The sequence below is a fragment of the Muscardinus avellanarius genome, assembly GCF_963383645.1.
Source record: "Muscardinus avellanarius genome assembly, chromosome: 7".
Taxonomy (NCBI): Eukaryota; Metazoa; Chordata; class Mammalia; order Rodentia; family Gliridae; genus Muscardinus; species Muscardinus avellanarius.
Genome location: NC_137793.1, coordinates 20,098,732 through 20,121,488, shown reverse-complemented (window position 1 = coordinate 20,121,488; position 22,757 = coordinate 20,098,732). Strand labels below are relative to the sequence as shown.

The following is a 22,757-nucleotide window of genomic DNA, read 5'->3' as shown; positions in this document are numbered from 1 at the left end:
CCAAAGAAGGCTCTTTCTTTCTAGCAGCAGAAGTCATTCAAGTGTGCAGAATTCTTCCCCCACATGTTTTGTATAGGGAAAAGAAGGAGGGAGGGTAGGGGATAGGGAGAGAGCCATGGTCACATTTAAATAGAATCCTGATTTTGAGGCTTGGATCTGGGTTGGGTAAGTAAGATAGGGATGGGCACTGACTCCCAAAATTGAATCACTCAGCTGCCAACACACAATGGAGAAAAGACATAAGCAAGACAGTTCTCTTCCCTCCGCCCTCCCTTCTCTGTTGCTGTTTTGAAGAGAGGGGATTGACAGTCCTTTGTTATCAGGTATATAGAGAGAAGAAAAGAAGAATCAAACCAGTGTTCTTGTAAAAGCTTAACTTCTAATCGGGTCCGGGTTCTTGGCTGATAAAAGCAAGAGTAAGCCTAAAGGCAGTTAAAAAAGAAAGAAAAATCACACAGCTGTTGAGGGAAATTGGGAGCCCTGGTCCCTCGAGCTGTCCTTGATGTCACCACAGAGTGGATGTGGTTTTCTCTGGTTGAGGCATTAGCCTGTATCATTGATACTGGGGCCTCTAGTGTAAGAGCGACATGAAATCAAAGATCAATTTCACCAAGAGGGAAGAGACTGGTGTTTTAATCCAAGCAACCTCTCTTGAGCAAGTAGGGTAGGCTGGTCTTGGCTCTAGGAATCAAGGGGCTGAGATGACCAAGGTCCCCGACTTCCAGAAGTCTACACACTTAGGACTTAAAGACTTACATAGAAACAACTATATATCTGGGTAGAAAGTATTATAAAGTCTAATGGAAACTCAGCACATTAAGTGGTCCAGAGGAGGGTGTGAGTTATTTCTACTGGGGGATCAGGCTTCACGGAAGAAAGAGCCCTCAATCTGGGCCTCACAGATGGAGGTGAAGAGGTGGTTGGGGTAGAGAAGGTATGTGGACTGAGCTGGCAGCACGAGACAAGGCTTGGAGTTGGAAATGCACCAGGCAGGTGCTCTGAGCACCAAGATCTGTGATGAGACAGGAAGGGCCAGATGTGGAGAACAGATGCCAGACTAAACTATTCAGCCCTTTTATGCTGTTGGCCATGGAAAAGCACAATGCTACCTCCATCTCCTTCCCTGCTCCTTCTGTGGATCCACTGCTCATAAGATGCCTGAAAAGAGAATGATTTCCCTGGGTGAAAAAGAAGAGAAAAGCCTTTGAGAAGGAAACCCCCACAGGGAGGTCCAGACCACAGGTTGCTGGATGGTCCGTTTGACAGGTGGTCGGTCAGCCAGCCTCTCCAATAATGCCTTCTTCTCACTCTCCTTGATGATCTGTGGCTGTGACAGCCTCTTCCTCCACCCCAGGACCTTGCTCTCTCTGTCCCTGTGACAGCTGCTCTTTGGCTGCTCACTACTTTGACATGCCTCTACTTTTCTAGGTGTCCACCTCTCACCCTTAAATGGGCATTCTTTGAGCCCATTTTGTCCCTCACCTGCACAGGTGTGGCTCGCCATCTCACTGAGTAAATGCCTCCTGGACCTCCGAGGCTGCAGCCTCCTTGGGGTGGAGCTAATCTGTTGTATTTTTGTTCCCGTGCAGCGTCTGGTGAATTCTCCTGAGAATACTCAGCAGCAGTTGTTGGTGGCCAGGACACAGACCTCATTCAGAAGTGGCCTCGAGGATATAGGTGTGCAAGCGTAACCTGCAGCTTCTAGATCTTTCACAGGCAGTGGAGGCGGCCCCAGGAGGCACCACCAGCCACTGAGTTACTCCAGCCCAAATCCCAGGCAGCACCTTGATTCTATTCTCTCTCTTCATTCCTTACCTCTGACTGTCAGCAAATCCTCCCAGATTTGCTTGGAAATTGCACCCCACCGGAGCATTTCCACCTCTCTTCTGCTACCCCTGGAGCCCAAGCCATCATCACACAAAGCCTGGATGCTGCCACAGTCTCCCTATAGGCCTCCTGCAACTGCTCTGGCCCTTCCCAGTCTGTTCTCCATATTAGCCAGAGCCATCTTTAAAAATGGCCAATCCGACATCTTGACTCCACCAGACATTCCATTTCAACCCCTAGTGGCTACTCACTGCAACAAAAATACAATTCACACTTGTCTACATGGTCAGTGGTTCCCCCCACTACCTCTCTGATCTCCTGAGGATGCTCCCTGGAGCGTACTAGCCCCCAGCCACATTGGATTTCTATCATTTCTTTCAACCAGCCAGATTATTGGCTGATATTCGTCTGCACAGAATGTTTTCTCCAGATTTCCCTCCTCCCGTGGCTGGTTACAGCATTTGGGGCCAGGCTCAAATGCCACTTGATATAAGAGCTTCCTCTGACTATTTTATCCTATGCATTCTTCTTATACCTCCTAGCCCATTGAGATCCCTATGTCTTCCCCTTCGTAGGTTTTCCTTAAAGCTTTTAAGGTTACTTGAACTAATTTTTTCATTTGTCTACATGATTTGTTCTCAGGTTCCCTATCAGACTACAGGTACAACAACTGAGATTTCCTCTTCTCCTTTTTTTCTATTCTTATAGTCGTGGGTGCTGAGAAACTTTATTTCTCTCTCTGTTTATAGTTCCACCTCTGAGTTGAGGGCCTGGAATCAATTTCCCTGGGAAAAGCATTTCCACGGGCTTTTGGGGGTCAGTATTTTTCCCAGCACAGAGGAGTCTGGACTCCAGGCTCAGTAATAAGCAATGGCCGGGAAGAGTCTACTACAGGTGACAGGAAGTCACCTGGCGAGGCCTGACGCGATCATGCTGTATCACATCCTAGGGGATGTGCAAAGAAATCTGGAGATGGATAGAGAGCTTGCATACTAAGATGCTTGATAAAAACTCTTGAATTAGTAAATGAACATTAGTGGCTCTCAAACTTAGATTGCAGCCAAATCTTCTAAAGAGCTTTTCAAAAATAAGACACCTTGGCCCTTCTCCAGTCTGGAATTAGAAAGCCACTTTCCTTGTTTGTAAAACAGTTTTTGACAACCATATTAAATATGTGTACAGTGTCCTAGATATGCAAAGCATTCCCCAAATCCCTTGTTGACTCTGGACCTAGGTTTTGGATCACATGGGTTATATATAGTCTCTGGAGAACCCCAAATGCAGCCAGTTTACCCAGAAAAACTCAGGGGTAACAAGGAGTAAGAGAACACAGGCAGTTTGCCTGTGTGGCCATTTACCGTAACTCCAAGATGCTGGTCACGTTTCGGGAGGGAAAGATGCGCCGGATATAATTGAAGTCACCGACGAAGAGGCTCCCATCTACTCCCACGGCCAGAGCCACTGGGGCCAGCAGCTTGTTGCCTTCAGCCAGGCCATTGCAACTGGGACAGGAAATGCTCCGCCGGCGGCCATTGCCCATGATGCTGGTGATGATGGCGGGTTGCTGGGTGAGGAACTGGTTCTCCCCGGTGCCTTTGTGTAGGATTCCTAAGAGGGGGTTAGGGAGGGATAGTAGTCACCACAGCCCTCTGGGGAGGACACAAATATTAACCAGCCTACTGAGGGTGAGAGGAGCTGACCTCTTTTTGGGGGTTCTCCATACCTTCATGAAGCTGAGAGAGCTGCTGTGCTACCAAATGCTATGGTACCAAATGCTGTGGGCAAGATAACTAAAGAGCTGTGGAGCACAATAAGGATGATGGGCCAGAAAAGCCAGCCCATCTATACTGGCATTTAAAAGGAGAAGGTGGCCTTGCGTGGTGGCGCACACTTGTAATTCCCGCGCTTGGGAGGGTGAGACAGGAGGATGGCACAGGTTCAAAGCCAGCCTCAGCTACTTAGTGAGGCTCTTAGCATCTTAATGAGACCCTGTTTCCAAATAAAGTATAAATAGGTCTGGGAGTATAGCCCGGAGGTAGAAAGCCCCTGGATTCCACCCTCAGAATCATAAATAAATAAATGAATAAATGAATGAATAAATAAATAAATAAATAAATAAATAGAGAAGGTGGGAAAGCCTACGAACATTTTGGCACTTGAAAAATGGCTGAGCAGCTGGCTAAGGTGGTGTGTGCCTGTAATCCCAGTACCGGGGAGGCTGAGACAAGAGGATCATGAATGGGTTCAAGGTCAGCCTCGGCAACTTAGTAAAACCCTCATTAACTTAGGGAAATTATGCTTCAAAATAAAAAGGGGCTGGGGTATAGTTCAGTGGTGGAGCTCTCCTGAGTTCAATCCCTAGACACCACACACACACACACACACACACACACACACACACACACACACACACACACACTCTCTCTCTCTCTCTCACATATATACGTGTATATTTTAAGGCTAAAGAGTAGGTTCCAGAGAAGAGCAGACAGGGCTATGTGGGAAGGAGATATGTTCACATACCACTCTTAACGTTGAGGATGTGGTGCTTGTCCAGGGACCAGCCGCCGAGGTTGGAAGGGTCCAGCTCAAATCCTTGAAGGAGGGCTGTCCTTTTCTCCCACAGGATCAGACTGGGGCAGGTCTCATATTCAAACCCGACAGACACTGCAAAGGCAGAGAGGGGAAAGAGAATCAACTCGATTTCTATCAATCCCCTCACAAAAATGAGAAACACATGTTCGTGGGGGGGTGCAGGTTCTGTTCCCAAAACTCACTGAAATGATTGCTTTTCTCCTTGCAGTTTCAGCATACTAAATTCAGATTTTGAGCTGAGCTCAACCATGGACATATCCATAGTTGTACTCTGTAGGGATGGAAAGACCTTTCCAATGAGCAACTGGCTCTCAAAGATGACCCCCATGACGTGGAAGGCAGAGAAATCATTAAAAACCTAGTACTATACAGGTCCCTGTTAGACATGGGCGGGAGACTGCTTCTCTCAGCCTTCTGTTCAGAGGATGCATTTGCTATATCTATTGTTATTTATTTTCACTTGCTAGGAAAAAGGCCTTTGGGAGCTTAGCAGCTCTCTGACGAGGAGATTCTGGGGCAATAGCGACTTTGTGCAGTGGGTCCTAGCATCTCCGGGTTCTGCACCTCTGGCTTCAACCGACCATAGATCAAAAATATTTGAAAAAGAAAAGTGCCTGTATTGCCAGGCATGGTGGCGCATGCTTGTAATACCCGCGCTTGAGAGGCTGAGACAGGAGGATGGCACAGGTTCGAAGCCAGCCTCAGCTACTTAGTGAGGTTCTCAGCAACTCAGTGAGACCCTGTTTCCAAATAAAATATAAAATAGGTGTGGGAGTATAGCCCAGAGGTAGAAAGCCTCTGGGTTCTACCCCCAGTACCATACAAAAAAATGTGCCCGTATTAAGCATATACAGACTTTTTTCTTGTTAGCATTCCCTGAACAATAGAGTATAATAATTATTTATATGGCATGTACATTGCATTAGGTATTAAACGAACCTAGAGATGTCTTAAAGTCAGTGGGAGGATATGCAAAGGTTCTTTGTCAATACCGCACCATGTTATATAAGGGAATTGTGTGTCCTCAGGTTTTAGTATCCCTAGGGGGTAGTGGGACCAATTCCCTGTGGATACCAAAAGATGACTGCATGCTCACTTGAGATTCTAGAAAGCACCAAGAGAGGCAGACACCAACAGGTGTTTGAAGATTTGACGGGTAACAGAATCCAAAAACTTGTTGGTAAAACGCCTGTATTTGCCACATGGACAAAAATGAGGGGGGGCAGCTGGATATTCATCTTTGCTTGGTTTAAGCCATGTGCGGTGAGGCTCCATTTTCCCCATGTGTAAAACAGGGTGAGCAAAGCCTCAGTTTGTCAGAGAGAGATGAGATAAGGATAGATGAGCAGGACTGCTGAGATGCCATGCATTTTTAATTGGAACACTACTCTAGAAATATAAGGCATTGTTATTACTGCTGTTCTTAGTACATTAAACTCTTAACTATGTGTGTCACCTTTGGGGATTCTCTGAAGCTTTAAAAAAATTCCTGAGAAACAGAAATGTCGATATGAATGAAGGTTGTGTTTTATTAACACACACACACACACACACACACACACACACACACACACATTTCCAAGCTCATCCTCTGAAAGTGCCAAGAAACAATGACCAAGCCAGTGGTAAAAGAGGGTTGCCAGTTTTCTCTGCTGTGACCTTCATATATTATTCCTCATTAAAAAGAATCAGGGCTCCTTGAAGAGATAACTAGAACAATAAATGAACAAGACCAATTTAGCAAGACCCTGTTTCAAAATAAAAAATAAAAAGGGCTGGGGGTGTTGCTCAGAGGTAGAATGCCCCTGGGTTCCAATATCCCATTCATCCCCCTCCAAAATAAGGTATGAACAAGACAATATCTGGCTATTTAACCATACTAGATAGCAAGGAAGGAGGGAAAATTCACTAGGATAATGCCAAAGGATTCGAGAGTCAGTGTGAAGAGGCTCCCAATGACTGAAGATGGGACCCATTGGCCATTAGTAAGGGTAATGATGTCAACTGATTGAAGCATAATAGATACATTTCAGTCCCCTGGTTCATAATGGTATATAAAAAGTCCCACCCTTAAAGCATGAAATAAAGGCAAATAAAGGGAATAAATAAAAAGATAGAAACAATTATTTGTCATTTCTTTCTCATTTAAACTGTACCTTGAATAATCAAGCTGTTAATGAGAACATCTCTTATAAAAGTACTCCAGATAATAAATGAAGAAGCAATAAAGAAATTAAAATATCATTTTACAATCCCTATTGACCGGGAAGACCAAGGTAATGAGCATCTATGGCTGATAAGATTATAAAAGATCCACAGTGGACATTAGATGCCCCTGGTGCAAGAACACAGCACCACTGATCATGCTATCCTGCCAAAATTGAAATCCAACCTAAACTGAGCAAGCCTCAAGACCCAACTGCCAATTTACAGGAGATTACAGGGGACAGAGGAACAGGCCAAAAGCCACAAGCATGTAAGCAGGAAACAGACAAGCAGATAGAATATGGTATATTTTACACATAACCCAGTTTCTTAAAAAGTTATAAAGGATAACACAACACAAGTGGTAAGATAAAAAAATTTAAAATTTGGAAAAAATTTAGGATAAACTAACCAATTGAAAAGGGTGGATATTATTTTATTTTATTTGAATTTTTTTTTTTGTGGGTCTAGGGATGGAATCCAGGGGCATTCGACCTCCAAGCTACACCCCCTGCCCTTTCTTTATTCTTTATTTTGAATCCGGGTCTCACTGAGTTGCAGAGGGCCTCACGAAGTAGCTGAGGCTGTCCACGAACCGCGATCCTCCGGTCTCAGCCTCCCGAATGCTGGGATTACAAGCGTGCCCACCACGCCCGGCTCATTTATTTGGATCTTGATGTAAGCAAAGTGTTAATATTTCATGATACTCAGGGGATAATTAAAATAGTGAATAAAGATGAGCTATTTGATGATATAAAGAAACTGTATTTTTGGTGATAGTGATGGTATATTTTCCAAGTGTTTTTAGAGATATGTTCTGAAATACTCTGGATGGAATGGTATGATGTCTGTAACTTGTTCCAGAAATCTCTGGGAGGCAGGGCAGTGGGCAAGGGTATAGAAAATCAAGACTCCTCATGAACTGATAGTGGTAGGAGCTAGGGTACAGACTGGTGTCTGTCACTTTCAGTTTACCTTTTGATATTAGCCATCCTTTTGATATTGACTAAAGCCAGATTTTTTTTTTTGTGATGAGCTGGTATTTTAATTTTAAAGGTACTGGGTACTCCAATACCTTCTTATTATTGCAATTAAGCTGCTAACTTTACTCACTGATGAAGCTGACAACTGGGGGCCATATCCTGAACACGTGTAGCCTGCTGGTTGCATGGTCTTAGACAACTCTCTCACCCTCTCCATCAGCACCACAGGGATCACGAGAACATCTACTTGGGCTATTGAGAGGTCACCTAGGACCAAGGACTGAGCACAATGTTCTCTGTACAAAGGGAATGTCTGATCAGCACTGGCTGCCAATGAATTACAGTGAGAATGTCTGAGTTTACTGGTTTCTTATCTTGGTAACTTTTGAAAACTTCAAGCCTGCCGGTTAAGAGAGTGAAGGATTCTGCATTTTGTTAAGCCCCAGACAGCTTTCTACAAGTGGAAAGAAAGATTTCAGATGGCTATGAATTCACAGTTCTCAACTCTGATACCCCAGGACCCTTCTCTTATGGTGATCTTTCCCTAAGGGACAGTCATGTGATTCTCTCAAAAGGCAAAGCCTTAAGTACAATGTGGCTTCAGATGTCTTCAAGACCTAGAGTCCTCTTTCTGAGGCACATTCTGAGCCACTTAAAGGTGTTCTTTCTGAAAAGTGAACTGGTCTCGTTGACTCCCTCCTTCACTTTGAGTATCTTCTCTGCCCACTGCAGGCTAGCCACACTGGCCTCTGTGTCCTTCAAACACATCTCTCCACTCCCTCTACTGGAATGTTGGTTTTTTCCATTTTTCTCTGTCTTCCTCTTATGACTTAGTTCTGCATGTCAGTGTCACCTGCTGAGAAGTCTTCCCTCAATGCTACCCAAGGTTGTCCCTCTTCCCCAATATATATCAATTATTTTTTTTTCTTATTTGAACTTATCATTGCTTATTGTTTCCTCGTCTAGCCTGTGTTTCATATCTTGAACCCCCACTATAAAGTGAGGCCCACGAAAGAGGAATTTTGTCTATCTTATTAATATCTGTGTCTCTAACTCCTAGAATGGTGCTTGGCGTAGACAAGGACCTCAATAAACAGCGATCAAATTAACACATGACGAAAGTCAAGATCCAGTAAGTGGTTGAAACCCAAACATACCAACAGCATCCGAGAGTCCATATACCCTTTGGCCATACGCATCTGTTTTGTCCCAGATGAAGGTGTAGGCCAGGTTGGGAGAAGCCTGGAACGACTTCTGGAAGAGATGTCCCTCCACAGCCACCATCAGGTGAACCCTGATGAGGTTCAAGGGCACTGTGGACTGGGTCATGGTAATCTTCAACAGTGACTTGTACCCTGCGGTTCTAGAGCTCAGATAACGAAGCTTCACAGTGGAACCAGGAAGCTCAATTTCTTCATGGAGAACCTGGAAGCACATGATACATAGGCTACGTGAGACACACCTCTGCAGGCAGCTGCTCCACCCCCAGGCTACCTTCCTGCAGCCTCCCTCACCAAAGCTAAACGCCACATGTGCGCGCATGATCCCTTTCCTGTGGCTGAGAAGGAAAAAAAGAAAACCAATTCCAACTCCATCTTCTGCTATGGAGCAAAGGGGCTGAGGTTATGATTTTTGGATTAATAATTATTCTTGGTCACTGTGGTGTTTCTTTTAAAAAACCACACTGTTGGCAAAAGATGTAAATAAGAACAGCAGGCTTTATTGCTAGCTGCATGTGAGGAGGCCACGAGAGGCTGTAATTATATGAACCTGGGACTTCCAGTGAAAATCGGTATAAAGCAACAGGGAGGCAATAATGTAATATGCCCTCTGTCGTAACACCGATGTAGATCATTAAAGCGCCTCTTATCATGTATCTCTGCGACTAACAGGAATAAAAAGCAATTTGCAGGTGGGATGCACATATGTAGATTGTGTTTATTTTATTAAAAGCTACGGTGACTGCCAAAGTTTTGGAAGACTATCTGCGAACATCCGGCATGTCCAGGAGGGATTCAAACTTCCATCTACACTGGCTATAAATTCTATTGTGCTTCTACTTTTGGTCTTTCCCCTTTAATATTAATTTCTGGCTCACTCAGGAAGACAGGTCCAGTGGGAATCTGGGCAAAGAAGAGGTGAGAGCCCTACCCTGGCATCTGCCATCCCTACCTGGGTTTCAGGCACGATGGGATTCTGTCCAGGGGCAGCACTGAAGAAGGTAGACAGGGGGGAGGAGATGATGATGGGATCAGGCCGGACAAAGCCGCTGAGGTCGCAGCTGGGGATGGAGTTCTCCTCAGTCTTCATCACCAGCGTGTCCATGGCGTAGAAGCTGTTCCACGGCAACCACACGGTGCGCTCCTGGCTCATGAACGGGGCTCGCTCGAAGTGCAGAGTCAGGGAGGCGCCCCCATTGGCGATCAGGTCAAACCTGGAGATGGGGAAATGGGTTTTCTGAGAGTGGTGGACTCACCTGCAGACAAGGCTGGGTATAGATGCTCTGGTCTCCAAGTACAGCACAAGGAGCAGAACACAGAGAAGAAGATGCAGGGCTTGGGAGGCAGGCGCACAGGGCGGGAACCCCAACTCTCACTGGCTAGTTCTGTGGCTATGGGCAACTTACTAACCCTCTCTGAGCCCGTATTTCTTCATAAAATGGGTATAATAATACTGACATATGTAGTGTAGCTGAGAGAATGAAATATAATAAGTATAGAGCAGAGGTGAGAAGACTTTGACCCACAGGATAAACCTGGGCTACCACCTGTTTTGATAAAGTTTTATTGGCACATAGCAATGTCCATTTGCTTATGTACCCTCTATGACCACGCTCCTGCCACAGTGGCAGAGCTCAGTCATGGCAGCAAAAACAACATGGCCTGCAAAGTCCAAGCTATTTACTGTCAGGTCCTTTATAGACAATGCTTGCAGAGCCCTGGTGTGAATCATGTAGCACAGCGCTGGGCTAGAAGGGTTCAATAAACAGTGCATGTATGATGACATGGCATCAGGACATGGGGATGGCTCATGGTGCACGCATCTAACCAAGCTCTCTTCTGCTTCTGATATCTCTGGCAATGGTTCTTCAACCATATTCTGCTCGTTCTTTAAGAGCCAGTGCAGGTGTAACCCCAGAATAGTAAAAGAAAGGTAGCTTTCCCAGTCCCCAGAAAGGGAGGAGGTCGATGGAGCACAGTCCCCAGCATTCAGCTGCTCTCCACTGAAATCTCCGTTCCTTGGGGACGGCAGCCTTTCCATCCTGCTCACGTCAGAATCCCTAAGTCACAGTGAAAATGCCATGCAAACATACTGACTTCTGGCTTCACCCAGTTGGCGACATGTTTGGAGTTTTCTAGTAGATGTGAAATGAATAAGGAACACATAGGTGCAAAGGAAGATACCAGAGTACACACAGGGCAGTGGTTTCCATACCGGTCAACTCGTTTATGGGTACGCATGCTCCTGGGACAGGTTTGCACAGGATAGCCTAGAAAGTCTAATGTCTTGAAGCAACACTATTCCTAACTGGCGTGAAAGAATCAACATGAAAGTTTGTGGCCCAAAACATTCTCTAATGGTTTGTGGATTCCTTGGTGCAGTCCCAAACACGCCCTGGGGCCCACATGGCTTTTTAACCTGAGCAAGCTGAAGAGGCACAGATCCAGGAGGATGGATAGATGATCTGCAGGGTGTATTTGGATCCTAATTAGTCAGGAAGCATCTGAGAGGGATGAGGGAGCAGAATCCAGGGACAGAGAGGAGACCAAGGACTCTGAAATATCTCCTGTCATTTCACAGGACTCTACAGGAATCCACTCAAGGATATTCGCTTTTTCAGAACACTACTCCCAAGAATGAACAAGGACCAGAGGATCCTGCATGGTGCACATCCACCATTCCTGTGCTTTCAAAAAATTACTCCTGGCTACAGAGACATTTAATGAGGTAGATGGTCCCCCACTTATGTAGGTTTGACTTGACAATAACGTGGAAGTGATATGCACTCAGTAGGAACTGTGCTCCAGATTTTGATCTCTTTCTGGGCTAGTGATAAGTAGTACAATGCTCTCTTGAAATGCAGGTCCTGGCAGCAATCTGTAGTTCCCCATTAGCCAGGCCATCACCAGGGGGAACCACCAGGACTCTACAGTGTCCTGTGTTGCTAAGTTGGGATGTTTGCTAGGTTAGGCGTATTTCATGCATATCTGACCTGTGATATTTGATATTTTCAACTCATAACTCATAATTGGGGTGTAACCCATGTTGAGTCAAGAAGTCTTGGTGTGGACAGATAGATGTGAATCACTGGACCCTTTCTGGAAAAAATTTTTGGGAAAGTAAGTGTGTGGCTACCACGGGCTAGTGATTTTTGCAACTCTCTGTGTGGCTACCTTAGGACATCAGGAAGCCAGGAGAGAATCTTCACCAGAGAAAGATAAGAATCAGTTCTTACCTCCATGACACGCCAGGATTTTCCAGAGTCTGGTTTTATAGAAAAAGTCTTGCATTAAACTACAGACCCTTTCTTTGGAGCAGAATATGACAGTTGTGTGTGCTTCCAGTTCAGAGTATGTGTGTTTCCCCTTTGTGTATATTTCTTTTCTTCTTATCTGTTTTGTTACCTTTCAGCTCTATGCCCAATGGATTAAGAAGTGACAGAGCTTTCTTCTAGGTGGGGGCTGAAGGGGGCATGTTTCTAATCAGAAGATAATAGGGGAACGTTGCCTCCTTCACACAGCAGGGTGACAGCTAAATGTATTTAATTAGACTTCTCTGATTACAGCCCACCCCCTCAAAACTGGAGTGAAAACAACATAGCTCCTGAAGCCACAGATGGAAGCAGAAGGGGACCTCCACAGGACACGGTGTCATGTGGATTCTTGTCACCCTGCACTGCCTTTGATTTAAAACAGGAGTTTCTAAGAGCTACCTTCCCTCCTTTCTAGAATCTGCCCCCAGCCCTGGCACACATAGAATATGGAGAGAGGAAGGTGGTGGTTATTATCCTCTTTGGATTTCCTAGCCTTTCTCTTTATTTTCTAGTTTTGATATCACACTGAAAAGCATGAAATATCTTTGTGGGAGTCCTTCTCTGTGGTTCTGGGCTGGTGGGTAATCCTGTCCCTAAGAGGAAATCATGCAGTCCCAAGTGAATAGCGCCATCTTCCTCTTTGCATTCAGTAAGTTCTGAGTGGGTCTGAGATCCACAAAGCTACTTACGTGCCATCTTGGCGGGTGATGGTATAGCCATATTTTGGGTACTTGACAAAAGTTACATTCACACCGACCAGGGGGGTCCCATCTGTAGTTACTACCTGGCCTCGGATGAGAGATACCAAGCTGAGAGAGAAAAAAACACAGGTGTTTGAGCTACATGCAGGAGAACAAAGAGACGAGGGGCTGCTGGGGGCCTCTTCCCTGTGGTCACTGCTCCCTCATTGTCATCTGGGCCCTAGGCAAGGGAGAGGACCTTCCATATTCATTTCCAGTTACACATAGCTACACCTCACAGAGAGGGATGGGAAGAAGGGAAGTCTCAAAAGTACTGAAATTTTGGGGTGAAATCCCTGGGCAGCGTCGCCCACCACTGGTCTGGGCACTGGGTCTTCTGTGCATGCTTCTTCTAGCCTGGGCCTGGCTCTGTTGCTCAGCACTGTCTGGCTTCTGCTTGGCTGGAGCTCCAGGCCGTCCTCATCCCTCACGTGCGCCTTGGCTTGGCACATGGAGCATTACGCTCGGGTGAGAGCTTCCCCATCTGGCTGCTCATTCCCTAATTTGGCTTTGAAGCAAGGCCACACCATGCTCTTCTTTGAGGTTGGGCTGCCAAGGGGCGCAGGGCAACACAGTTCTTTTTTTTTATGATTTGAGACATACATATATAATATTCTGCTGCCTTCTACGAGCAAAATTTCCACAACCCAGAAAAGTCCAAAGAAAAGAGAACATTGGAAAGAAAAAGTGCATTATATATAGTTATGTGTTTATATATATATATATATATATATATATATATATATATATATATATGTATCTTGGATTGCATGTAACTATATACTTTTCTTATGTCAAATTTCTGCTATCTTGGGAGGTGGGTTGTTGAAATCCCAACTACTTTTTCTTTTTTCTGGCGTTAATGGTAAGCTTCCTTCCCTCCAAACCACAGAAACTAGAAATTTCCCAAGAATGCCAGTTTACAACCAGCTGCCTCCAGGAAATTCTATAAAGCCATAGAGATGCTACTATATAGGTTGAGTAGTCCTTTCCCAACATGCTTGGGACCAGAGGTATTTCAGGCTTTGAATTTCTTCAGATTTTGGAATATTTGTGTGTGTGTATATATATATATATATATATATATATATATATATATATATATATATATATATATAGTTATCTTGGGAATAGGATCCAAACCTAAATACAAAATTAATTTATGCTCCCTATGTACCTTATATAGTAGCCAGAAGGTAATTTGATACAATATCTTTAATAACTTTGCACATGAAATCAAGTTTCATGGTATGGGGTTTTCCACTTGGGGTGGCATGCTGGAGCTTAACACATTTTGGATTTTGGAGTGTTTCAGACTCTGGATTTTCAGATTAGGAATGCTCAACATGTATTATACTCAGACTCTGCAGAGGGAGAATACACATGTCTCCTCTCACCTGGATTCTCTGAACTTCACGGAGAAAGGAGACAATGGGGAACACCCTTTTTTGCACTGAGCTTTGGACTGACCAGACAGGCGTGCAGCTATACTGTTGGCCTTTAAGATGCACAGCAATTTGGCAAAAGCAGAGGGGTTCCCAGGCTCCTAGGTTCCTGGAAACATTCCCAAATTCTGGATGAGGTAATCAGGCTGACCTGTTCTTTGCCAGAGCCTTGTCAAAGATTTTTGGATTGCATTTCCAAATGCAATCCCAGGCATCCTGCAAACGGAAAGGCTTCTGTCTCCAAGCACCTCTCTTTCTATTAGTAATACCCCTAACTGTTCACCTCCAGTCCTTGGACGATCTCAGGAGAGTTTAGATGGTCCCACTGACAGCTCTAATCATCTGCTACTGGCTGCCTAACAAATGAATTTATTTATTTATTTATTTATTTATTTATTTATTTATTTATTTATTTATTTTTGCTGGTCTCAACCACAATTCTAGAGCTTTTTGAAAGTAGAAAAACTAATTTATGAAAACAATCTTTTTGTTCAACTCCATTTTCTTATCTTAGCTGGGATTAAGGTTTCTTCAAGGCCTCACCAGATACTGTCTTAAAATCAATGATATGTCTTGGTGACCACGAGGTCCACGGTCCTCATGATGAGAAAATCAAGTCAGGAGTGCATTTCACAGTGAGTTCCCCTCCCCCGCCTTCCTTTTCTTCTCCAAGTGTGATTTCTTTTTAAAACGGTCCTGTAGCAGGAGACTTTGCAGAGCAGCGTAGGAATAAAAGGGGCTGGGCCGCCTGTGATTTCTACCCTTCTTTTTTCTAATTCTTCATTGTTGCGGGCTTTCTATCGTTTCTAGGCAGCCAGTTCGCAGCAAAGATTCAGCTAAGACATGCTATCAGTTCATTTCTATTTATGATTATTGATGTGTAACAATTATCACATTATCTAGATAGTGAGATCTGCTCTATAAATTATAGTGGTGGAGTCAAGGCATTTTAGTTATTTTTGTATGCCATTATCTAGGGGAACGCCTTTTTAGAAGTCTTGAATTAAGTTCTTTTTTACTCCTGGCTTTGTCCTTCATTATTTGTCAGACGATAATGCACTGAAATTCACATGCTTACTGAACTTCAACCTGAGTCTTGGAGAACCATTTGTGCTTCTGAATTATGTATCCATGCAGACAGGCGAGGAGTGCGAGCTCACAAGAGCTCCAGAGATGCTTCCTGTAAAGCAACTTTCTTTTGCTCAGGTCTCTGGGCTGGGATAGCCCACCCAGTACTCTGAGGTCCCTGCCTAATCCCCTGCAAAATGGCTCTTGTTCAAGATGCTATCTGGAAATGCTAATTACTGGTGGAAAAGAGAAGATGAAATTAGAAGAGACAGGTGAAGAAAGAGTATAAAAAGGAGACTATTAGGAAAGGACTGCATTTAGGTAGACATAATGAAATGTTAAGTAGGTCGAAATTGGCCATGGGTCTTCACAGGCAGTGTGTACAGCACACAAGCAAACTGCAGGCAGACACCACTGAAATGTGCATGGCCCAGTGCAAATCCCAGTCACAAGTCTCTGGCAAAATGAATGATGCTGCTCATGGTTAAAAGGAAATGTATGTATAGAAACCCTCCCAGAATGAGGAGTTAAGAAGCAGGGGAAAACCAGTAGAATAATAGAGAGGGACAGGAGGAGGCAGGTGGGCAGGGGATAAAAGAGGACTGAGGATGGGAACAGGTCAAATACAGTTATATTCATACAAAGAGGTTCTATTACCAATCTCATTATCATGTGTGGGGGGAGGAAGCGGGAGCAGGTATACGAAGGAATATGTGATGTATGATTGTGTTATTGGGAATCTCACTATGACGTGTAATTGCACTATACTTACAAAAGTATATAAAAAGCAGAGGAAATACTTCTTTTTAATTTGGTCAGAGATTTGTAGTTTTTTTTTGAGAGGTTCTTCAATTAAAAATAAATAGTATTACTGTGTGTAATATATGGTATTGTTATTATTATTGTTCTTTTTTTTTCAGTACTGGGGATGGAACCCAGGGGCATTCTGCCTTTGAGCTACACCCCCAGCCCTATTTTTTAATCTTTATTTTGAAACCGGGTCTGAGTTGCAAAGGGCCTCACTAAGTTGTAGCTGAGGCTGTCCATGAACCCCGATCCTCCTGTCTCAGCCTCCCAAATGCTGGGGTTACAAGGATGCACCACCATGCCCGGCTAGTATTATTATTCTAATTGTATTAATTTTGAAGTTTAGGAGCCCAATGTGACATGGTAAGGAGGCATCAGGGCTGAATTAAAAGAGAGTTGAGATTATTTTTTCTTGGGTATTATTCCTTCTCTTTTTATGCTTAATCTTTTATTGGTAGACTCTGATTGTACACATCATACTGGCATTCATAGTGACACATCCATATGTCCATACAATATTGCTTGGTCTGTTTCTCTCCCTACGCCTCCCCCCTCCTCAATTATTGCTTTTCCTATTTTATGTTTAGTAAAACCAGAACAGAAGAGATAAAGCCATCAGCCTAAGGTAACCTGGTTAGGAACTCTCCTACTCAAAAGGGCTGCCAATCACTGGGGCTGTTTCACTTTCCAAGGGTGCCTGAGAAGCTGGGCATGGGCTGTGCCAACACCCTGCCCTTCCCACCCCCAGCTAGGTGCTCTCAGCTGGGGCGGGGCAGACTCATAACCCCATGGTGTCCACCAGGGATGCTCCCAGAGTATCACTTGTACAGGGAAGGGCTCCTTCCTGTACAAGAAATGAAGCCTGGCATTTCTTTCCCTCCTTACTGAGTGGCTGCTGAGCCTACCTGAGCATGGACAGGCTGGGAGCGGAGGGTTCCAGTGGGAGAGGAGGAATGGCCTCCCATGGGTGTCCAATGGCACAGTAGGGCGGCTACAGTGAATAGTCATGGTTTCCACATTGCAAACTAGCCAAAAGAGAGGACTTGGAAGGTTCCCACCGTAGAGTAACAACAAAAGTTTAAGGTGATGGCTATCCCCGTGACACTGACTTGAGCGTCACACATGTATGCATGAATCAAAATGCCACACTGTTCCCCATGAATAGGTACCATTAGCATGTGTCAATCAAAATAAAAAACTCAAAATTTGGAAAAAAATTAACAGAGAAGAGAGGTGGTGGGGGAAGAAGAGGGAGAAAGAATAAGAACACAATTACACGAATGGGGGTGCACCAGGGGCAAGGGGAGCCAGGACCATCTCCCTCAAGTTCCCAGACGCTAGAGCTTTTGTGAAAGAGGATCCAACCATGAGTTTTTTATTTTTCCGCATGAAGAGGCACAGGGATGGGGTGGGCTATCACTGAGGAAACCTTACCACCCCCATCTCCACATCATATACCATTGACATGTGGGTCTGTGCCCACTGAGAGGGGATGAGGTTGTGCAGCCAGGCTATAAAAAGACCTCCTGCCCCTCATTCCCTCTCTCTACTTGGAAAATCAGAAACAGTAGCTAGAAGGAGAAGAGTACAGGGTGCCTGGGAGGCTCTGAGAGCCGAGCCTTCCCCTGGTGTTCTCCAAACCTATGGTTTTGACTTATCCTGGCACAAAGAGAGGAGCTCAACAAATCTAGAAGTTGACCCTAGAATATTCATAAATCTCAAATTAGCAACTGAGAGCAAAAATAAACTGGAGTGAACCAGGGGACCGAGCACAAGGTGCCTTGTACCTAGCGGGGAAGCAGGAGGGGCGGTGATGGGATTGTGGTGCGCATCCGAGTCGGTCTACAGAGCGTCTCTGGCTCGTCCTAGGTGCTCAATAAATTCCCCCAGCTGGCATCATCTTGACTCTAAGATGCCACGAATGATAGGTTATGTTATCAAGTTAATAACAGCTTTCAAAAGTACTCTACTGAATGAACTATTCCAGCAATACTCAAACAAAAGCCACTCTCAGAAGCATGATAAAGGGAGATTTGAAATAATGACAAAAATGTCATAAAATAATGATCATAACAGTGACTTCAAAACTAGGGAATCAACAGGTATCTCCAGCAGGCTGTGGGTTGAAGGCGGCTGAATTCTAGCTGCATTCTACAGAGACCAAGGCTTTGCTCTGAGCCTGACCCAGAGCTCCAGTAGGAGGGGAACCCATGGCTTCAGTGCCTGCAGGAACACACATATGCCTACCTGCTGTTGAAGGGGTTGTCTCCAGGGATGATGTGGGTGCTGTCCTTGCCTGCCAAGAGCTTGATGCGGTCATAGAAGGACTTCACCGCGGGCCAGTCCGTCTGGCCCTGCTGAATGATGTCCAGGGGGTCCCGTGACCCCCGGCAGAGCAGGCTGTTCTGACAGACCGACTGTAGGCAGCAGTCGGGGTCCAAGCAGTCCACCAGGCCATCTGAAAAAAGAGGCAGGAGAGCGGGGTCAGAGGGTTTCCTGGCTTCACACCGCTTGGGGATGCTCACACCCCCAACACCACTGTCACCACCGCACTGTTCCCAGGGCCTTGAATTGGCAGGTGCCACACAGAAAGTCCCGTATAACTCCAGCCAGCACGCACAGGAAGTAAAAGACCGAAAGGAAATAATTGACAAGGTTGATGAATGGTTATCCCCAGGTAGCAGGTAAGTGGGTTTCTCTTTGTTTTCTTTATTACGTTTTACTAGAATTTCTTTTCTTTTCTTTTTTTTTTTTTGACTATGAGCAATTATGAGTGGAGTGGCTGGAAATAAAAACAAAATCTTCACTTTTTAATAACATTGCACAAAAAATCACCCATGGCCAGTTCCCAGGGGCCTATGCTAATGGGTGCGTGAGTAATCACACTGCCTAGGATTCCTTACTTGTCACTTCTGTGGAGAAAAGCCTTTCATTCTCGCTCTGAGCCAGGAAGGGAGCTGCTGAGCCGCCAGGAAACCAGGGGCTGGTTGAGTGTTATAGTGTCATGTCTTCCAGAATGGATGGAGAAATGACGTTGACGTGGGAACCTGGAAATGTAGTCCTCAGTCTACGCGATTGACTCTGGTTCCGCCTTCTCAGATGCCTGAGAGACTTTTCGCTGCCTCACGTGTTTGCCTTGGTTCCTAGCCCTTCACCCCTTTTCCTGGGCTGATTCCCATTCAACACGCATCTGAGTGCCATCCATGTATTGGAAATTAAACAGGGAGCAAAGAACCATGGCCTCTTGTCCTGAAGTTGCTGATGGTGCAGGAGAAGCCGATGGTTGGGTTCACGGTCTGAACCAGTCTAGGTGTAGTCTCCTCATCTGGGAAACTACTTTTTTTTTTTTTTTTTTTTTTTTTTTTGGGTACTGGGGATGGAACTGAGGAGCATTCTACCTCTAAGCTACACCCCCAGCCCTATTTTTTTTTTTATTCTTTATTTTGAAACAGGGTCTCAGTGAATTGCAAGGGACCTCACTAAATAGCCCAGGCTGGCCGCGAACCCAGATCCTTCTGTCTCAGCCTCCCGAATGCTGGGATTACAAGCGTGCACCACCACGCCCAGCTCTGTGAAACTTCTGATGATGCCCTTGGTCAGCTTAGTGTTCCAGACTGGATATGCACGCCTCTTGAATTCATACGCTGAAATTCTAAACCTCAATGCGATGGTTTCAGGAAGTGTGGCTTTTGAGAGGAAATCGAGTCGCGAAGGCAGAATGATCATGAACAGGTTTAGCAAGAGCCCTGCAGATCAGACCACTGAGAAGGCCCTCACCCTCTTTCTGCCATGTGAGGACACAGTGAGAAAATGGCCAGGCACCAGCCAAGAATGGGTCCTGCACCGGACACCCACCCAGTCCACCAGCACCTTGACCTTGGGCTTCTGGCCTCCAAAGCGCAAGAAATAAAAATGTGCAGCTTAAGCCACCCATCTATGGTAATGTTCGTTACTGTAGCACAAATTGAACAGCACAGTTAGCTATTCCTGTTCTGCACATCCCTGGGTCAGAGGTTCTTAGAGAATGGTTCTGCATCCCAACTCTGTGGGGAGGATCAAGGGCCCGCCCCAGATCTCCCCAGAGAGCACAGGAGCAGGCTCTGGAATCTGTATTTTAATCGTGATTCTCAGGTGATTTTAATGCACAATAAAATTCAGCAACGGTTGCTGTTAACACCAACTTTCTTGTAGTGGAATTAATTATCTCTTTATGCTTGTCTCACTATCTGGAAAATGAGCTCTGTGAAAAGGAGGACAGTGTCTTATTAATTTCTGCATTCATGCCTTGCCTGGTGCCAAGCACAAAACAGGGTACTCAATAAATGTTTGTTGAATGAATAAATGACGATTTCTCATCCCTCGAATCGGTTAGGGATGAGGATGGAAAGCTTCACGACAGTTCTTGCTCCTTAAAATTTTCGATTAGAATGGATCTGTTAGCGAATCCTCACTCACTCTGCTGGGCATTCACTAAAAAACACAGTGGACGAGATTGAGAATCACTTGCTGACACCTGCTGGATTTGATAGCAAAGCCTTTTGGGGCCGTAATTAGCATAGTAGATGCAGCCACTCAACCCCCGGCCCATGCCATGACAAACACTTGAATTGAAGTGCTGAACCAGAGGCCTGGCTGTGTGCTTTAAATTTACTCCAATGTAATTTTTTGGCACTACACTTTTCCTTTGGTTCTGCTAATGAAATTGAAATATGTAATTTCGCCAAAGTTCCACTGTAATTTAGCAATTAATGTACAATTATTTTAATGCATTGCTTTCTTTTTTAGCAAACAAACAAATTAGGAGGTTGCGTGTTTTGCTTGGCTTTAAATTACTAAAACCAGACTCTCATTTTCCACATGGGCAAGTGTTGCTCCTGTGCCTCGTAACACATTTAGATTTACAAAAATTCCTAGAAAGGCGGACACGGGAGGGTGAGCAGACACGCATACTTTAAATTTAGAGACTTGAAAATCAGAGCTCTGAACATCTCAGTCGGATGTGCCGGCTGAATTGGACACTCCCCAGAATTCTGCAACTTCAGACCTCAGAAAGATCCCAGACAGGAACGGGGCTGGAGGATGAAGCGGATGTTTAATGGCAGGACAATACCGTGGATCGTCTCAGCTCCACGTTCTGACCATCCGGTCTGGGTTTGAGAGCCATGGGCAGAATTAAATTAAAAAAAAAATTGAAAAAGAAAATAATTGCCTGGAATTCTGCCTTGAACATCACCTTCCGGGGACTGCTTTTGGTAGATGGAAGGAATCCACGACAGAATTGCCTGCTGCAGGTTTTAAAAATAACCTGCTGAGATATGTTGGCGCTGCTTCTTTCAGCAGCTGCAGAAACTTCTCAGGTGAGAAGAAACCTGCCGTTGTTAGCACTATAGATTTCTTTTAAGGTCGCTGGCCTCTTCCCATTAGGAAGTCCATCCATCTCAGTTGCCCCCTCCCCCGCCCCATGATGCTGGCAAAGTTCTTCTCCCCGTGTAGCCTACACACCAGCCACTCCGTATTACCAGCGCAAGAACCTCTTTGGGCTCCAATAATACCTTGAGATCGTTTTTTCCTATTAAGCCCTGAGCACTTTTCCTTCCCACCCCTCTTCAGTCTGTCACTCTTTCTGGGCTTGCAACTGCCTCCAAACTCTAAACCTTAGATTGCCACACTCTTGTTTTGTTTCTTTGCTGAGCTCTCTATTGGAGAGCCTGTCTGCCAAGAGATAGCCTAAACACATCAGTAACAGCAGATGATAAATATTAAAAAAAAGAAGAAAGGAAAGGTCTAAAGTATTTCCTCCTGGATGCTTAGAGGTACCTGCCGCAGAGGCAGCACGTTTGGGGTTCTCTTGGTTATTAAGTGTGAGCATACATTCTACCTGTAATGACCTCATCATTCTGCATGATTGTGGGCTGCTGCCACCACACACTTTCAGAAGACACTGTGAACTTTAAATTGCCACTGCAATCTCCCAGTGGCCTGTCAGTCATGAGAATCGCATCTTTATGCCAGCAAGCCCCTTGGATGGAGTCTGACATTGCAATCTTCAGTAAATTACCCTGTCACTGACAATCTTGCAGTTATCTCGCAAACAATCAAGCAGGCAATCAAACTGTTCTGAATTGCCAGTTCAGGACCTCAGAGGCGGCCAATGTCTCCATTCAACGGTGGCGGGAAAGCGGCACGGTCCTCCTATGACATTGGATGGTTGCTTTCTTTATTTATCTGCCTACTTATTTGTTTGTCTACTGGCTTTTTTTTCTCTGGTGAGGGTGCTGGGAGAGGGTTGCAGAACCTTTGCAAAGGACCCTCTTCTGACTCAACGCTACGGGAAAGTAACTTAGGGCTTTCCAGCTAGGCCCCCAGTCTTGGTGCATGTCCGCCTAAAACGTCCTCATCTTTGCTCTGTGAAAAGTGGCCAAGGAGAATTATCTAGGTGCTTTGTGTCAGAACCAATGTTAAATCACAGCTCTGGCTGTATTTTCTAACTATACATCATGCACTCATTGTAACAGCAATTTCAGGGAAATGTGGACAGGGGAGGAACCCCCTG

At 45.1% G+C, this 22,757-nt stretch overlaps 1 protein-coding gene across 7 annotated transcripts in view; it reads right to left on the bottom strand.

Annotated features, from left to right (window-relative positions):
* Positions 1-22,757, bottom strand: part of TENM2 (teneurin transmembrane protein 2) — a gene marked incomplete at both ends in the record, with an annotated part of 986,019 nt that overhangs the window by 48,644 nt on the left and 914,618 nt on the right. For all 7 annotated transcript variants that reach the window (XM_080698868.1, XM_080698869.1, XM_080698870.1 and 4 more), the window contains 6 exons: positions 3,186-3,435; positions 4,351-4,494; positions 8,768-9,035; positions 9,783-10,044; positions 12,834-12,953; positions 18,452-18,662. In XM_080698868.1, the coding sequence (XP_080554994.1) occupies positions 3,186-3,435; positions 4,351-4,494; positions 8,768-9,035; positions 9,783-10,044; positions 12,834-12,953; positions 18,452-18,662 (1,255 nt within the window). The remainder of the gene's footprint in view (positions 1-3,185; positions 3,436-4,350; positions 4,495-8,767; positions 9,036-9,782; positions 10,045-12,833; positions 12,954-18,451; positions 18,663-22,757) is intronic.